This window comes from Ranitomeya imitator, chromosome 2 (assembly GCF_032444005.1).
Source record: "Ranitomeya imitator isolate aRanImi1 chromosome 2, aRanImi1.pri, whole genome shotgun sequence".
Taxonomy (NCBI): domain Eukaryota; kingdom Metazoa; phylum Chordata; class Amphibia; order Anura; family Dendrobatidae; genus Ranitomeya; species Ranitomeya imitator.
Genome location: NC_091283.1, coordinates 365,668,259 through 365,682,963, shown reverse-complemented (window position 1 = coordinate 365,682,963; position 14,705 = coordinate 365,668,259). Strand labels below are relative to the sequence as shown.

The 14,705-nt window shown below is 41.3% G+C and overlaps 1 protein-coding gene across 1 annotated transcript in view; it reads left to right on the top strand.

Moving 5' to 3' along the window:
- LOC138666587 (uncharacterized) overlaps positions 1 to 14,705 on the top strand; it is a 173,551-nt gene that overhangs the window by 42,381 nt on the left and 116,465 nt on the right. The window contains exons 9-15 of the mRNA XM_069754788.1: positions 1,310 to 1,633; positions 6,636 to 6,713; positions 6,849 to 7,022; positions 7,105 to 7,228; positions 7,312 to 7,409; positions 7,608 to 7,698; positions 11,850 to 12,721. Of these exons, the coding sequence (XP_069610889.1) occupies positions 1,310 to 1,633; positions 6,636 to 6,713; positions 6,849 to 7,022; positions 7,105 to 7,228; positions 7,312 to 7,409; positions 7,608 to 7,698; positions 11,850 to 12,721 (1,761 nt within the window). The remainder of the gene's footprint in view (positions 1 to 1,309; positions 1,634 to 6,635; positions 6,714 to 6,848; positions 7,023 to 7,104; positions 7,229 to 7,311; positions 7,410 to 7,607; positions 7,699 to 11,849; positions 12,722 to 14,705) is intronic.

Sequence of the window (14,705 nt, the reverse complement as noted above, 5' to 3'; positions counted from 1 at the left end):
TCCTATAGTTATGTATAGTATAATTCTTATTGATAAAACTCAGATTTTTTTAAACACAACTAGGGATGAGCTAATGTCCCAATGCATGGAAATAAAAACTACTATAAAGATTTTGTGATTAACTCATGTTTTTAATACACTGCTATTATTTTGAATATTACTGTACCATGCTTGGCACATGTGCTCAACTTGGTAGTTTAGCAGTTTTGCTAGAGCTTCTGGTCAGCACCCATTTCTGCAAGCCGTCTACAGCTGCCACCACTCTGGCAGTGTTGCAGCAGCACATGCAAATGCCACCTCACTGACTGGTGTGCAATGTTACCACGCACTGGAACTCTACACTGCACATACTGGCAAGGCTTTTGTGAGCAGCAGAGGCTAGTTGTGGTATACCTGCTCCAACACTCCTGTCGGTATTCTGGTCAGCCACTGCACATAACAACTGAAGAGTGGACTTGGATGTCTGACATTTGTGTGGTTATCCAAAACTTTAAAGATTCCACAAAGATGGTGAGTGGCAGTGACACCATAGTCAACGCAACAATTCCAATTCTGCACCGACTTAAACAGTCGCTGCTCACAATGAAACTATGTATGTTGACCAAGGAGAGATGAAGGAAGTCATGAGACAGGGAGATACTACCCAGCCTCATCTCATCTGCTCAGCACAGATTGGTTAAAGGGAACCTGTCACCCCGAAAATCGCGGGTGAGGTAAGCCCACCGGCATCAGGGGCTTATCTACAGCATTCTGTAATGCTGTAGATAAGCCCCCGATGTTACCTGAAAAAGGAGAAAAAGACGTTATATTATACTCACCCAGGGGCGGTCCCGCTGCTGGTCAGGTCGGATGGGCGTCTCTGCTCCGCTGCGGCGCCGCCTATCTTCATTACAAGACGTCCTCTTCTGATCTTCAGCCACGGCTCCGGCGCAGGCGTACTTTGCTCTGCCCTGTTGAGGGCAGACAAAGTACTGCAGTGCGCAGGCGCCGGGCCTCTGACCTTTTCGGCGCCTGCGCACTGCAGTACTATCCTCTGCCCTCAAGAGGGCAGAGCAAAGTACGCCTGCGCCGGAGCCGTGGCTAAAGATCAGAAGAGGACGTCTTGTAATGAAGATAGGAGGTGCCGCAGCGGAGCAGAGACGCCCATCCGACCTGACCAGCAGCGGGACCGCCCCTGGGTGAGTATAATATAACGTCTTTTTCTCCTTTTTCAGGTAACATCGGGGGCTTATCTACAGCATTACAGAATGCTGTAGATAAGCCCCTGATGCCGGTGGGCTTACCTCACCCGCGATTTTCGGGGTGACAGGTGCCCTTTAACAATGAGGAAGTGGAGTCTAAAGATGAGGAACAGAAGCTTGTTCCTAGCACAACAGAGGCTTGTACCAACTCAACTTTCGTTCATCTCCCACTTGAATGGGCTGAGGAGGTGAAGGAGATGGAGAGTCATTATGGTGGAGAGACAAAAGCGGTCTTAATGTACCACTGCCTTTCCCGTGATCCTCGCATTATATTTATCTTGACCAAAAAAGAGTATTGGTTGTTCACTCTGCTAGACTCACGCTACAAGGAGAACTTTACACCTCTTCTTCCTGAAACCGAGAGGTCTTCTAAAATGGTGTTCTACCAGAAAGTCATTGTGGAAAATATGTTGAAAAAATTCCCATCAGACAATGCTAGCAGCAGTGGGGAACCTTCCTTGCCCAATTAAGGAGGAGAGAAGAGGGAGACAAACGGCCGAGGCAGGGGTACAGTGTTAAAGGCCTGGGACAATTTCATGACATCATTCTAATGTTCAGGGTCTGATGACAGGGTATTTTTGACAAGAAGGGAAAAGTTTTTAAAGATAGTCAAGCAATACCTGTCTGCCCAAACCAACGTACTCCCTAATTCCTCTGTGACCTTTAACTTCAACAGCACAAAGTGTTTTTAATGTTCAATATTTGATTGAGTCCTGCTAGTTGTTGTCTTCAAGGATATATGGATGAGCCTCCGTTTTGCACATAGTATAAATCCTTTATGAGTGTAAAAGTACCGGAACTACACTTTTATGAGGCACTCCAGTTGATGTCTTCAAGGGTGTATGGATGACCCTGCTGGTAATTTTTGGCAGGCTTTGCACTTATTTCATAGCCTTTATGAGTCTAGTAGTACCACTACATGACAATTTGAATATAATGTGTATGAAGCCCTCCTTTATCTCTAATACCGGATGTATCTGAGTAGCTCTTCTATCTAGTTTTTGTCAGTTTTTACTTCCTTATTAAATTACACTGAAATTTCCAATTTTGTAATAAAAACATAATACAAATTTTAATAAAAATGTATAAAGATTTAATTATGGTTTACTTAAAAAAAAATGTAATCCTTTTTAAATGTTGCCTTATATACAAGTCACTATACAGGCAGGAATGTTTCTTAACATTTTTTTTTCCTGTAAACTCCAATTTATCATCGATTTTGAATGTTTTATTGTCAGTCCTTAACCCCTTTCTGACCTCGGATGGGATAGTACGTCCGAGGTCAGATCCCCTGCTTTGATGCAGGGCTCCGCGGTGAGCCCGCATCAAAGCCGGGACAAGTCAGCTGTTTTGAACAGCTGACATGTGCCCGTAATAGGCGCGGGCAGAATCGCGATCTGCCCGCACCTATTAATTAGTTAAATGCCGCTGTCAAATGCAGACAGCGGCATTTAACTACCGCTTCCGGCCGGGTGGCCGGAAATGACGTCATCGCCGACCCCCGTCACATGATCGGGGGTCGGCGATGCGTCAGGATGGTAACCATAGAGGTCCTAGAGACCTCTATGGTTACTAATCACTGGTGGCTGTGAGCGCCACCCTGTGGTCGGCGCTCACAGCACACCTCCATTTCTGCTACATAGCAGCGATCAGCAGATCGCTGCTATGTAGCAGAGGCGATCGAGTTGTGCCTGCTTCTAGCCTCCCATGGAGGCTATTGAAGCATGGCAAAAGTAAAAAAAAAAAAGTAAAAAAAAATGTGAAAAAAATAAAAAAAATATAAAAGTTTAAATAACCCCCCTTTCGCCCCAATCAAAATAAATCAATAAAAAAAATCAAATCTACACATATTTGGTATCACCGCGCTCAGAATCGCCCGATCTATCAATTAAAAAAAAGCATTAACCTGATCGCTAAACGGCGTAGCGAGAAAAAAATTCGAAACTCCAGAATTACGTTTTTAAGGTCGCCGCGACATTGCATTAAAATGCAATAACGGGCGATCCAAAGAACGTATCTGCACCAAAATGCTATCATTAAAAACGTCATCTCGGCACGCAAAAAATAAGCCCTCAACCGACCCCAGATCATGAAAAATGGAGACGCTACGAGTATCGGAAAATGGCGCCATTTTTTTTTTTTTTTAGCAAAGTTTGGAATTTTTTTTCACCACTTAGATAAAAAATAACCTAGTCATGTTAGGTGTCTATGAACTCGTACTGACCTGGAGAATCATAATGGCAGGTCAGTTTTAGCATTTAGTGAACCTAGCAAAAAAGCCAAACAAAAAACAAGTGTGGGATTGCACTTTTTTTGCAATTTCACCGCACTTGGAATTTTTTTCCCGTTTTCTAGTACACGACATGCTAAAACCAATGATGTCGTTCAAAAGTACAACTCGTCCCGCATAAAATAAGCCCTCACATGGCCAAATTGACGGAAAAATAAAAAAGTTATGGCTCTGGGAAGGAGGGGAGTGAAAAACGAACACGGAAAAACGAAAAATCCCAAGGTCATGAAGGGGTTAAAGTGGAGTAACAGTATGACACCATTGTTATGAGCAGCATCTGGAAGTCATAGATGCTGCCAGATTTCCCCATGCTATTTTCCTTCCACTCAGCACTTTTTTCCTCCATTTCAAAATTTTCGCTGCCCCTCAGATCTCCTTGTAGTGTCTTTAAACACAGTCTTAGAACGTTTATTCCTGAGGCACAAGAATTCCTCCAACAATAACCAAAACCAACACTGCCCTAAATATTACATAGTTAAAAGGGAAAACGAGGATCCATTGCAAGAAAAATGTATTTTTTTTTAAATCACCAAATTGTAATCCAAATTGTTTAAAATGATATAAAAATTCAAGCAGGTTAATAAAGTGTAACACGTTCAAATTATTTCAACATAGTTAAAATTGGCATTAAGGGCATCAAAATTTGTCTGGTATTATGACCAAAACAGTCCTAACCAGGCACTACTCACTCTCAGAAACAAATATAGGTCAATCAACAGCTTTACTTTGTAAAGTGCCTGTGTTTATTTAAAAAAAAAAAAAACCTTAAAAGAAATCAATTACTGAGGCGAAAGTAACTTTTGTTAAAGTACAAGGAAGACAAGATGAGTAGAAATAGTTGCAAAAAGTGCCCAGTGCTCTTAAAGTGAATTGCGATGTGCCACCACCCCGAAAACGCTGTTTCGCCATATGCTTCTTCAAAAAAGGGGGCGTTGATTACCGGCTGAGCTGCTGCCTTTATATAGCCTGGTGAATAAGGGGATGAACATTTCACTGGTGGTCAGCGGTTGTTTGGCGCATGTCAGCTTCCTGCTGCACTTCCTTTTCAATGTGACTTGCGGTGATGCCGCGCTGGTATGCTTGCGTGGAACGCAAGCCGTTCCCTGGTGCGCAGAACCGGAAGTCGAGGGGGCAGCTTATCTGACACGTGTACATGCTGATATACGAAGGAGAACAGGAGAGAAAGTATCTAGTGGATCACACCATACCTTGGCATTGTGCAAAAGGGGCGGGGTTGTAATCGGTTCTACACAGCAAGAAAAGAGCATCCACCGTGAACAGAACCACACCAAACGCAGTCCCAAAAAATAAAATCGTAAAGAAATACCATTATGTCATGGCCTTTGTGCAAATCTGCTTGAATTTTTATCTTCTTTTAAACAATTTGGATTAAAATTTGAGGATTTTAAAAAAATACATGTTTTCTTGCAATGGATGCTCTCCTTGTAGGGTCTGCCTTAAAAATGCTTGGATTTCCCATTGACTCCCATTATACTCGATACTCAAAACGAGCATCTGAGCACCAGAAATTGCTTGGTAAGTCCCTACTTAGAACCTATTTTTAAACATTTCTTCACAACTCTCATTAGAGCGATCATACAACATACAAGCCTCTGATTGCTCCGGTGATGCCCTGTACTACTGTAGTGCGGGGTATTATCCCTGCCTGTCAGTGTAATACTAATGGCCCCATACACATTAGATGGCCGGCAGCCAAACGATCATGCAGCCGATGGCTCTCTGTCCTGACTTCCCCATACACATGAATACTCTGGTTGCCCAAACTTTCCTATGGTCTGTATGAGAAAGCTGCTGGCAGATTCCTGTGGCAGTGGATTATCTGCAGAGAAAAAAAAAGGGTTAGCCTCTGTAATTTAGAATAACTGATCCGTCACTCACCTATCACCTGTCAGGAGGCCTCCATATACATTAGACAGCAGTCGATCCTGCTCAATCTAGCTGGTTTTACCTGAGTTTAGTCTGTGCATGGGGCCTAAGAGATATCTTATTACACTCTGCCTCTGGCAGGGGCCAGGCCTAATCGACTTTCCTATGTTGCAGGCCCAGAGGCCATTTTTAAAAGGAGCCACTTAACTCTGACAACCTTCTAAAATGCTATGGTTGTTTTTTTATCAGAAGCAAATAATTAAACAGCCAGGATTATCGACGCTTCTGTGCCCATACCATCCATGTGACAAACATGAACGTTGTGGTGTCGAAAACAGTTGTTGTTTTTTAAACTAATGTTTGACATTTGGAGAAAAGGAGCACCATGTATTTTGTGCTTTTTCCATGGTTTTTACAAAAATTGAACCTGCCAATTTTATTTTGTAATATTTTAACATCTTTCTTTCTGGTGATTTTCTTCTAATATAAAGAAGCCAAAAGGGAAAATAAAGGAAAAAATATAATACCCAGAGGTAAAAAATTGCTGTAGGTTACAAGTACCTCCTGTTCTCTTGAGTTTTTGGAAACAAAAATGTCTAAAGCTTTTGTGTGTGAAGCAGACGGAAGATCTAACCCGATAAAAGATTACATCCCGGGGCAGATGAGAAACATTCATGCAGGAGGCTGGTGGTGAAGTAGTCAGTGACAGACTCGAGCCAGATATGTTATATAGAGCCGTATTAGAAGATGAAGATGTCGTCCTCATCATGAAGTAGTTTTTTCTCATGTCACGTGTAATGAGTGAATACAGTAAAATAATAAACTTAGTAATACTCAAAATATTACTCAAAATAATGACCCCCCCCCCCACTAATCCTGTACCACCACTGCTGGGTTCACCGCCAGTCTCTGTATTTATTGGTCATATAGGATCTCTACGGCCCATCAGTGGCTGAAGCAGTGACCAAAATGGCCAGTGAATGGGACAAGCTGACATTTGTCACCAATTCAAATAATGTTCCAGTATATACGAACTAACAATACAACATGTACACGTTCAATCTCCTCATATGTTCCGTTATCTCCAGTAGTTGTATTATTACACTGGATTCTTTATGATGTTACATTGTCCTCTTTCCGTTCAGGTCACTGCAATATTGAATCCTCTTAGTTAAGATGTTCTGTATAAGAGAATTTTCCTGATTTACCCATCAAAGATGGATATGGACAGGAGCAAGAGGGCAGAGGGGATATTAAACCTCATCCTAGAGATCCTTTTCTGGCTTACTGGAGAGGTGAGAGATTCTGATGAAGTCACATTATATCATTGTTATCTATGGGAATAACAGATGGACAGAACTGGAGAGGTGAGGACTCTGGAAATGTCTGTAGTGAGATTTATTAATGTGTCTCTCCATAACCAGGATTACACAGTAGTGAAGAAGACCTCTAGTGAGCGCTGTCAGGACCCTGTGTCTGAGGGATGGGGAAGACCCCTGAGCCCAATCACGGGGTCTACACCTCACCCCATGATACATGAGGACATCAATGACCAAAAGATCCTAGAACTCACCTACAAGATGATTGAGCTACTGACTGGAGAGGTGATACTGCTGGGAATGCTGGGACATTATACAGTGACGCTATGAAGGGATTGGGGGATGACGGTATCATTGTATGTGTCAGGTTCCTATAAGGTGTCAGGATGTCGCCGTCTATTTCTCCATGGCGGAGTCGGAGTATTTAGAAGGACACAAAGATTTGTACAAGGACGTCATGATGGAGATTCCCCAGCCCCTCACATCACCAGGTAATAGACAGGACAAAATACACACGACCTATAATAATCTGTATGTAAAGATTGAATTCAGTCCCTGTATTTGTTTCCTCTAGTTTCATCCAGTAAGAGGACAACACCAGAGAGATGTCCCCGTCCTCTTCTTCCACAGGACTGTAAACAAGAATTTCCAAATGTTCCTCAGGATCATCAGGTAGATGGAGAGAAGGTGTCATGAGATCTCCCCTATGATGTGTAGACCGCTATGACGGTTTTGTGCTCAGTCTTGTTTTATCCACCAGTATTATATGTTTTATACTTCTGTAATGAGAACGGTGCAGATGGCAGGATTAGAGCTGTTCATAAATATGACTTCTACATCTGTCTGTAGCTTTTACATTATTTGTTTCAGGGTGAAGAGCTGATTTTTATTAATACTACAGAGACATATGTGAGGGGCGATGAGTGGTGTAAAGAGGAGATTCCTACATACGGCTACCCAGGTGAGTAGTAACCACTAAGTGTAGAGAAGTCACAGATTCTTTTGGTATGGCCTCTTTATCTTCAGTGTAGTCCATCCATATCAAAGTCAAACAGTCACTATTCTGCTAAACCCAAACTTCTACTTATCCCAGCAATTATTTTATTGGGACGTGTAACTTGGCCCAAACTGTTGTTAGAAAATTATATTTTTAGAAGTTACCCAGTCTTCAAAAATAATTCCCCTTGCAGATAACCATGAAGTACCGTATTTTTCAGACTATAAGACGCACCAAACCATAAGACACGCCTCAAATTTTCACAAGGAAAATAGGTAAAAAAAAATTATTGCTTCAAATGGAGGTCCATCTTACAGTCCGAATTCAGCTTACCGGGAAAGAAGGGGGGTGATAGGGAGCGCTGGTGGAGCGGGGGTCACAGGAGGTGTTCGGTGGTCTAGCGAGGATCTGACTCTCATATCAGGCTGGAGTGGCAGGTTCAGCAGTGCTCAGTGGTGCTTGGGCTCCGCCGACATTTTGTGAAAGCCTGGAGTCACTGCACATCCATTGCCCCAATGCGGTGACCTTCGGAGAAAATGGCTATTGGAGCAGGTCATGCGCAGAATGAGATTGCGCCACCGAGAATTCGTCTCCAGAGATCTAAATCTGCACATGCGCCGCCTCCGGTGGCCATTTTTCCCAGAGGCCACTGCATTAAAGCAGTAGAAGTGCGGGGGCTCTGGGCTTTCACAAAAAGTTGGTGGAGTCGCCGAACCTGGTGCACCTGCCTAGGATGAGTCTCAGATCATCACCCTGCCCAGGGCCAGCAGAATCGCCACACTCCTGGAAGTACATCCGGACTATAAGACACACCCTCATTTTTGCCAAAAGTTTTTTTGGAAAAAGTGCAGCTTATAGTCCGTAAAATACGGTATTTAGATCCTTAGTAGGACAATCCATCTTGACTCCTATAAAAAAAATTAAATGACAAATCAAAATTCAGCTTCTCAGCAACAAATGTGATAAATTCCCTAATTTCCCAGCAGCCCCAATACATATGAGATAGATCTGCCACCTCTGATTTTCATCTGAGACATTTAGAATATTTAATATATCCAATCTTCTGCATAAAAGACGGGGACGGTGCAGCCTGTGAATAACCATAAATTGGAACATTCTCTCATCTGACATAGAGAAGAATATTAGCAGAATTTAAAATCATTTCCCATTGTTTAAAATAAATCCAAGATCTGATTCCAGAATTTATTCTCTACTGAAAGTCGATTTTATCAAATGTTTTATAGGGAACTAATTCTGCCTTTACAGATTTCATTTGACAATATTATTATTATTTATTTATATAGCACCATTGATTCCATGGTGCTGTACATGAGAATGGGTTACATAAAAGTTACAGATATCACTTATAGTAAACAAACTAACAGTGACAGACTGATACAGAGGGGCGAGGACCCTGCCCTTGCAGGCTTACATTCTACAGGATTATGGGGAAGGAGACAGTAGGTTGAGGGTTGCAGGAGCTCCGGTGTTGGTGAGGCGGTAGCTTCGGTAGTGATGAGGAGGCAACGGGGTCAGTGCAGGCTGTAGGCTTTCCTGAAGAGATGGGTTTTCAGGTTCTGTCTGAAGGATCCGAATGTGGTTGATAGCCGGACGTGTTGAGGCAGAGAATTCCAGAGGATGAGGGATATTCAGGAGAAGTCTTGGAGGCGGTTGGATGAGGAGCAAATAAGTGTGGAGGAGAGAAGGAGGTCTTGGGAGGACCGGAGATTACGTGAGGGAAGATATCGGGAGATTGGTTCAGAGATATATGGAGGAGACAGGTTATGGATGGCTTTGTAGGTCAGTATTAGTAATTTGAACTGGATACGCTGAGGGAATGGGAGCCAGTGAAGAGATTTGCAGAGGGGGGAAGCGGAGGAGTAGCGAGGAGAGAGATGAATTAGTCAGGCAGCAGAGTTAAGGATGGACTGGAGAGGTGCAAGGGTGTTAGCAGGGAGGCCGCAGAAAATGATGTTGCAGTAGTCAAGGCGGGAGATGATGAGGGCATGCACAAGCATTTTAGTTGATTGGCGGTTGAGGAAAGGACGGATTCTGGAGATATTTTTGAGGTAGAGGCAACAGGAGATGGACAGAGCTTGGATGTGCGGTTTGAAGGACAGGGCAGTGTCGAAGGTTACTCCGAGGCAGCGGACTTCCGGTACGGGGGAAAGCATGATGTCACTGATTGCGATAGATAGGTCAGGTAAGGAAGATCTATGGGATGGAGGAAAGAAGACAAATAATCCATGAAAGGATATGTCCTCCCAAAACAAAAAGCCGGAGTGAAGACTAAATAGAACGTCTTATCTGCAAATAAGGAGAGAAATACATATCCTCTCATCCTACTTGTATAACAAATCCCTCTATTAATATCTATGACAGCAATTATTCCCTTTTTTCATCCAAGGTTTGTCAATGTAAGAAATGAGGGAGATTTGTATTATCCCACAGTGGGCACAGGAGGCTTTTCTTAAAGGGAATCTGTTACCACATTTGACTTGCCTAAACTATTAATATGGGCATACAGGTTATAGAATGCTGAGAAAAGTCCTACCTGTATGTCAGCTATGTTGTGGCTGAAAAATCATCTTTTATTTACCCCTTCCAGGCTCTATGGAGGACGCTGCCTGGAAGATAACTCTGCCTCAAGAGCTTGTTTTAAATATAAGGGGGAGTTGCCAGAGTGAGGTGTAATGGACGCTCTCAGCTCTCCTGATAACTGACATCTTGCAGGTTCCTCTCAGCTTCAGCCTCCTCTCACAGGCAGATAGGGCTGCAATATTGTTGCAATAAGCAGAGCTCAGAGAGAAGCAAAACATGTATTTGCAAGAAGACAAATTAAATTTTTCCTGTTCTGTGTTAATTACTTGTTTCACTGGTAAATCTCCTTCATGTAAAATCTCTGGAGGCAGAATTATCTCCAGACACCACCCACCCCGGAGCCTGCAAGAGATCACTTATATAAAGTGATAAAAGATGATTTCTTAGCAACAACACATCTGATATGAAATGCACAGGGAGGACGGTTTTCAGCATTCTATAGCCTGTATGCCCATAATAATAGTTTAGACAGGTCAAACGTGGTGACAGATTCCTTTTAAAGCGAACCTATCAGCAGGATTCTGGCATAGAGCAGGAAGATAACTCTGCCTACAGTCCCGCCCCGGAGTATGGGCATCTCATTAGCTGCAAAATTCTAACACTGATTACACAAGAACCACAAGACTGATTTCTTCACCCCAGGTATCATTCTAATCAGTTTAGCGCTGCCAACCTGACAGTGTCTGTAGTTTACTTAGCAAACTCCTGCTGGCAGGTTCAATTTAAATGTCTCACAAAATTTAGTTATCAACGAAAGACAGTTATTTATGCATAAAAGTCTGATATTTTTACCTTCAAGAGCCTGAAAGATATTTTCACTGTTAAGAATTCTACAAATGTCCATTATATAAGAACTTGTACTGGAGCCATCGATGGTTGAGTCTAAGAGGGCAAAAAATAAAAGTCCCCCTTCATTAGAAGAATAAATTAAGTTAACCCTTGAGCTACCAGAGTATTTCTAATTTTTGCAATTTGGTTTATTGCTTGTCCTCTTTAAAGAGCCATAACAGTTTTTCTTTTCTGTCAACATAGACGTCTTAGTGCTTTTGTTTTTGTGGGTCAAGTTATAGTTTTGAATTATACTATTCTGTTTACCGTAGAATGTACTGAAACACAGAGGAAAAAAATCTAATTCGGACAAAATTGTGAAAAAAATGCAATTATGCCATTTTTTCTATTTAAGTGATGAAAAAAATTCTATATATTGTAAAAAAAAAACACCTTTTCTCTTTGTGTTAGCAATTATCAGAGATTCATTTACTGATCGTGAAAGGTTTTTTTTGTATCATTTTGGCCTACACAATATTATTTGCTGGTGTGTTATTCCAGTATTTGGGAGGCATAAAGAAGTGTCTCACATCATGCTGTACTCATGCGTCCTCAGAGGTCTAATGTTTGATTGTCAGTTGGTTTTGTTTACATAACTTGCAATTTCTATCTTTATTTTAGAAATCTTATAAAAATATATTTTTAAGGATATTTTATTCAAAAATAATAAACTTTATTCTTGGCAGATGACTGCACCAGGAGATCACAGGGACAAGTGACATCTGCAATTTATAAATCTGATGACATTGAGATCACGCAAGATATAACTGAACGGAATGCAATTACTCCAGATATTGCATCATCCATTCACAGCAAAGATCTATTATCTGATCTTTTTAAACAGTTCCAAACTTCTGATTCATCGCAGACTATTAAGAAAAATGAAAGTCACAAAAGAGACATTAGAAATCAAACTGCTCTTAGAGCAAAGAAGGCTTTATCCAGTGCCGAAAATATAAATAATTTTTCTCTCAAAATGTCTTGTGTTACTCATAACAACAAAATTCACACAAAGGAGAAAAGATTTTCTTGTTCACAGTGTGGGAAATATTTTAACCATAAATCAGAGATTGTGAGACATGAGAGAGTTCACACAGGGGAGAAACCATATTCATGTTCAGAATGTGGGAAATGTTTTAAAAACAAATCAGGTTTAGTTGTCCATCAGAGAACACACACAGGGGAGAAACCATATTCATGTTTAGAATGTGGGAAATGTTTTGCGGATAAATCAACTTTTGTTAAACATCAGAGAACCCACACAGGGGAGAAGCCTTTTTCATGTTTAGAATGTGGGAAATGTTTTACAAGGAAACCAAGTCTGATTACACATCAGAGATTTCACACAGGGGAGAAACCTTTTTCATGTTCAGATTGTGGGAAATATTTTGCAGATAAATCACATCTTGTTAGACACCAGAGAGTTCACACAGGAGAGAAACTGTATTCATGTTTAGAATGTGGGAAATGTTTTAAACATAAATCAATTTTCCTGTTCCATCAAGAAACTCACATGAGAAGAAACCATATATTTTTCCAAACTGTACAAGACAACACATAACAAAGACAGTTCAAGTAACAACAAATAAGTAAATGATAGGGAAAGCAAGTTAGAACTTAAATTAGAATTCAAATATATGAAGTTGATAATAGACATCTCTTATCTAATGCCCAATCTTAGTGATCTGCCATTCATTACAATTTTCTAAAATTCACAATTTCCATGTCTAACAAGTGTCTTTAGTTTATGTATATTACAGTTCATATTGGAAGTTACTATTGACAGCTATGATTCATTCTTTGTAGGAACATCTGATGGGATCCATATTTATAAAAGCACTTCCCCTGCTAAGAATAGTAGTTTTTCTCTATCATTGGGAACTGATTACCTTGGGTCTAAAGGGATTTGATTTTAAAGGCTTCCTCAATTGTCACAACTTGTTTACACTTTGTTACACTTTATAGCATAACAGTTTCTGGTGTAAGAAACAAGAGGCATTCGGATATATTTTAGTACAGTTTTTGTTAAACAGAAATATCAAAATGTCTGCCCCTCTCCCCTTTTCCAGTGCAAAATGCTGTGGTAAGATTATCTCTACACAGTGAAAAAGAGAGTAATGACACTGCAAGCTCCAGATAACAGCTACTTAGTAGGATGGAGAAGGAAACACCCATCCACTGATCTTTTAACACCACACAAGGCAGGTAGAAAAGGAGACACAGGTAGTGGTACTCATCTCATAGTGAGAACTATGTTGTAATCCAGGTAAGTTTAATAGCGGCACACAATACTAAATAAAGAGCTTACCTTTTATTGAAGCATGAAATTCCTAAACCGTGAAGATGAAAACAGTCTGTCAACGTCGTTTTGCTCGAACACTCGCTTTCTCAAGGTCTTAGATAAGGCCTTGAGAAAGCATTTATTCACCGAAATGGTACTGGCCGATTGGGTTTTCATCTGTCCGGCTTATCAATTTCATGCTTCAATAAAAGGTCAGGATTTTATTTGTTATTGAGTGCCGTTATTTATTCTTACCTGAATTATCTCTACAGAGGCCTCATGTTTGTATTATTCTCATTCTCTTTATATGAACAAGATCAGTGAGCCTCATAATACCGAGTAGAGAAGCTCCAGGGACAAGGACTCCATCTCGTACTAACAGGCTGGAGGCCAGGCCCACAGTATCCAGCCACGGAGCCCGGTTTCTCTCATTTTGTTATTTTCATGTTTCTTTTAGAATAAATCACTTTCTCATACATTTCTGTAGTAATGACTTTGTTAATCACATTTTGTACTAGCGTTCGTCTGAATCCATCTAAATGTTATCAATTTATGTGCAAGAAACAATAAACGTCCTACCACAGTTTTACCGTATGTGTCCAGTGTCAGTTCTACATAACCTAATAATATACCTTGGTGTCTCCGACAAAACCTGCTGATTATGATTATACAATTGTATTAACTTCACTCCAAAGAAGAGTTTATAATCCCACAGCTTGTGTATAAGATTAGCAGGTTGCGCTAAGCACTTTGGACCTTTTGGCCTCTGGATGTATGTTGGCTTTGTGGAAAAACAGATATGTCATAGTCAGGATTGGCATTAAGGAAGTGGGCAGACTGGGCAATTTCTCAGGGCCCCATCCCCAAAGGGGCAGGAGCCCCTGGGCAGTGATTACCTTTCATTTCCCTTGCGTTTGTACTTCACATGTATCACAACTAACACGCACAGTGCAAACACGATCACAGGGAGAAAGCATGGGAGAAGGGAGGACAGACCTCCAATCAGAGGGCAGAGAGTTACATGACCATTTTTCTGCCATCTGCGGAGGAGAGACAAGTTCACTCAGCGCTCCCCTTTAAAGTTCCCTCCAGCAAAGCTCAGCTGCTGTAGCAATCAAGAGACGGAGGGGCTCTGCCCCCGACAGTGTGAGCTTGGCTCACTGTCTGCCTCTACAACATCAAAGAGTGACGGTCTCTTCCCAACAGAAAAATGTGTGAACAGTTACGACCGAAGAGAGCCACTTCCATATGTAACTAACAA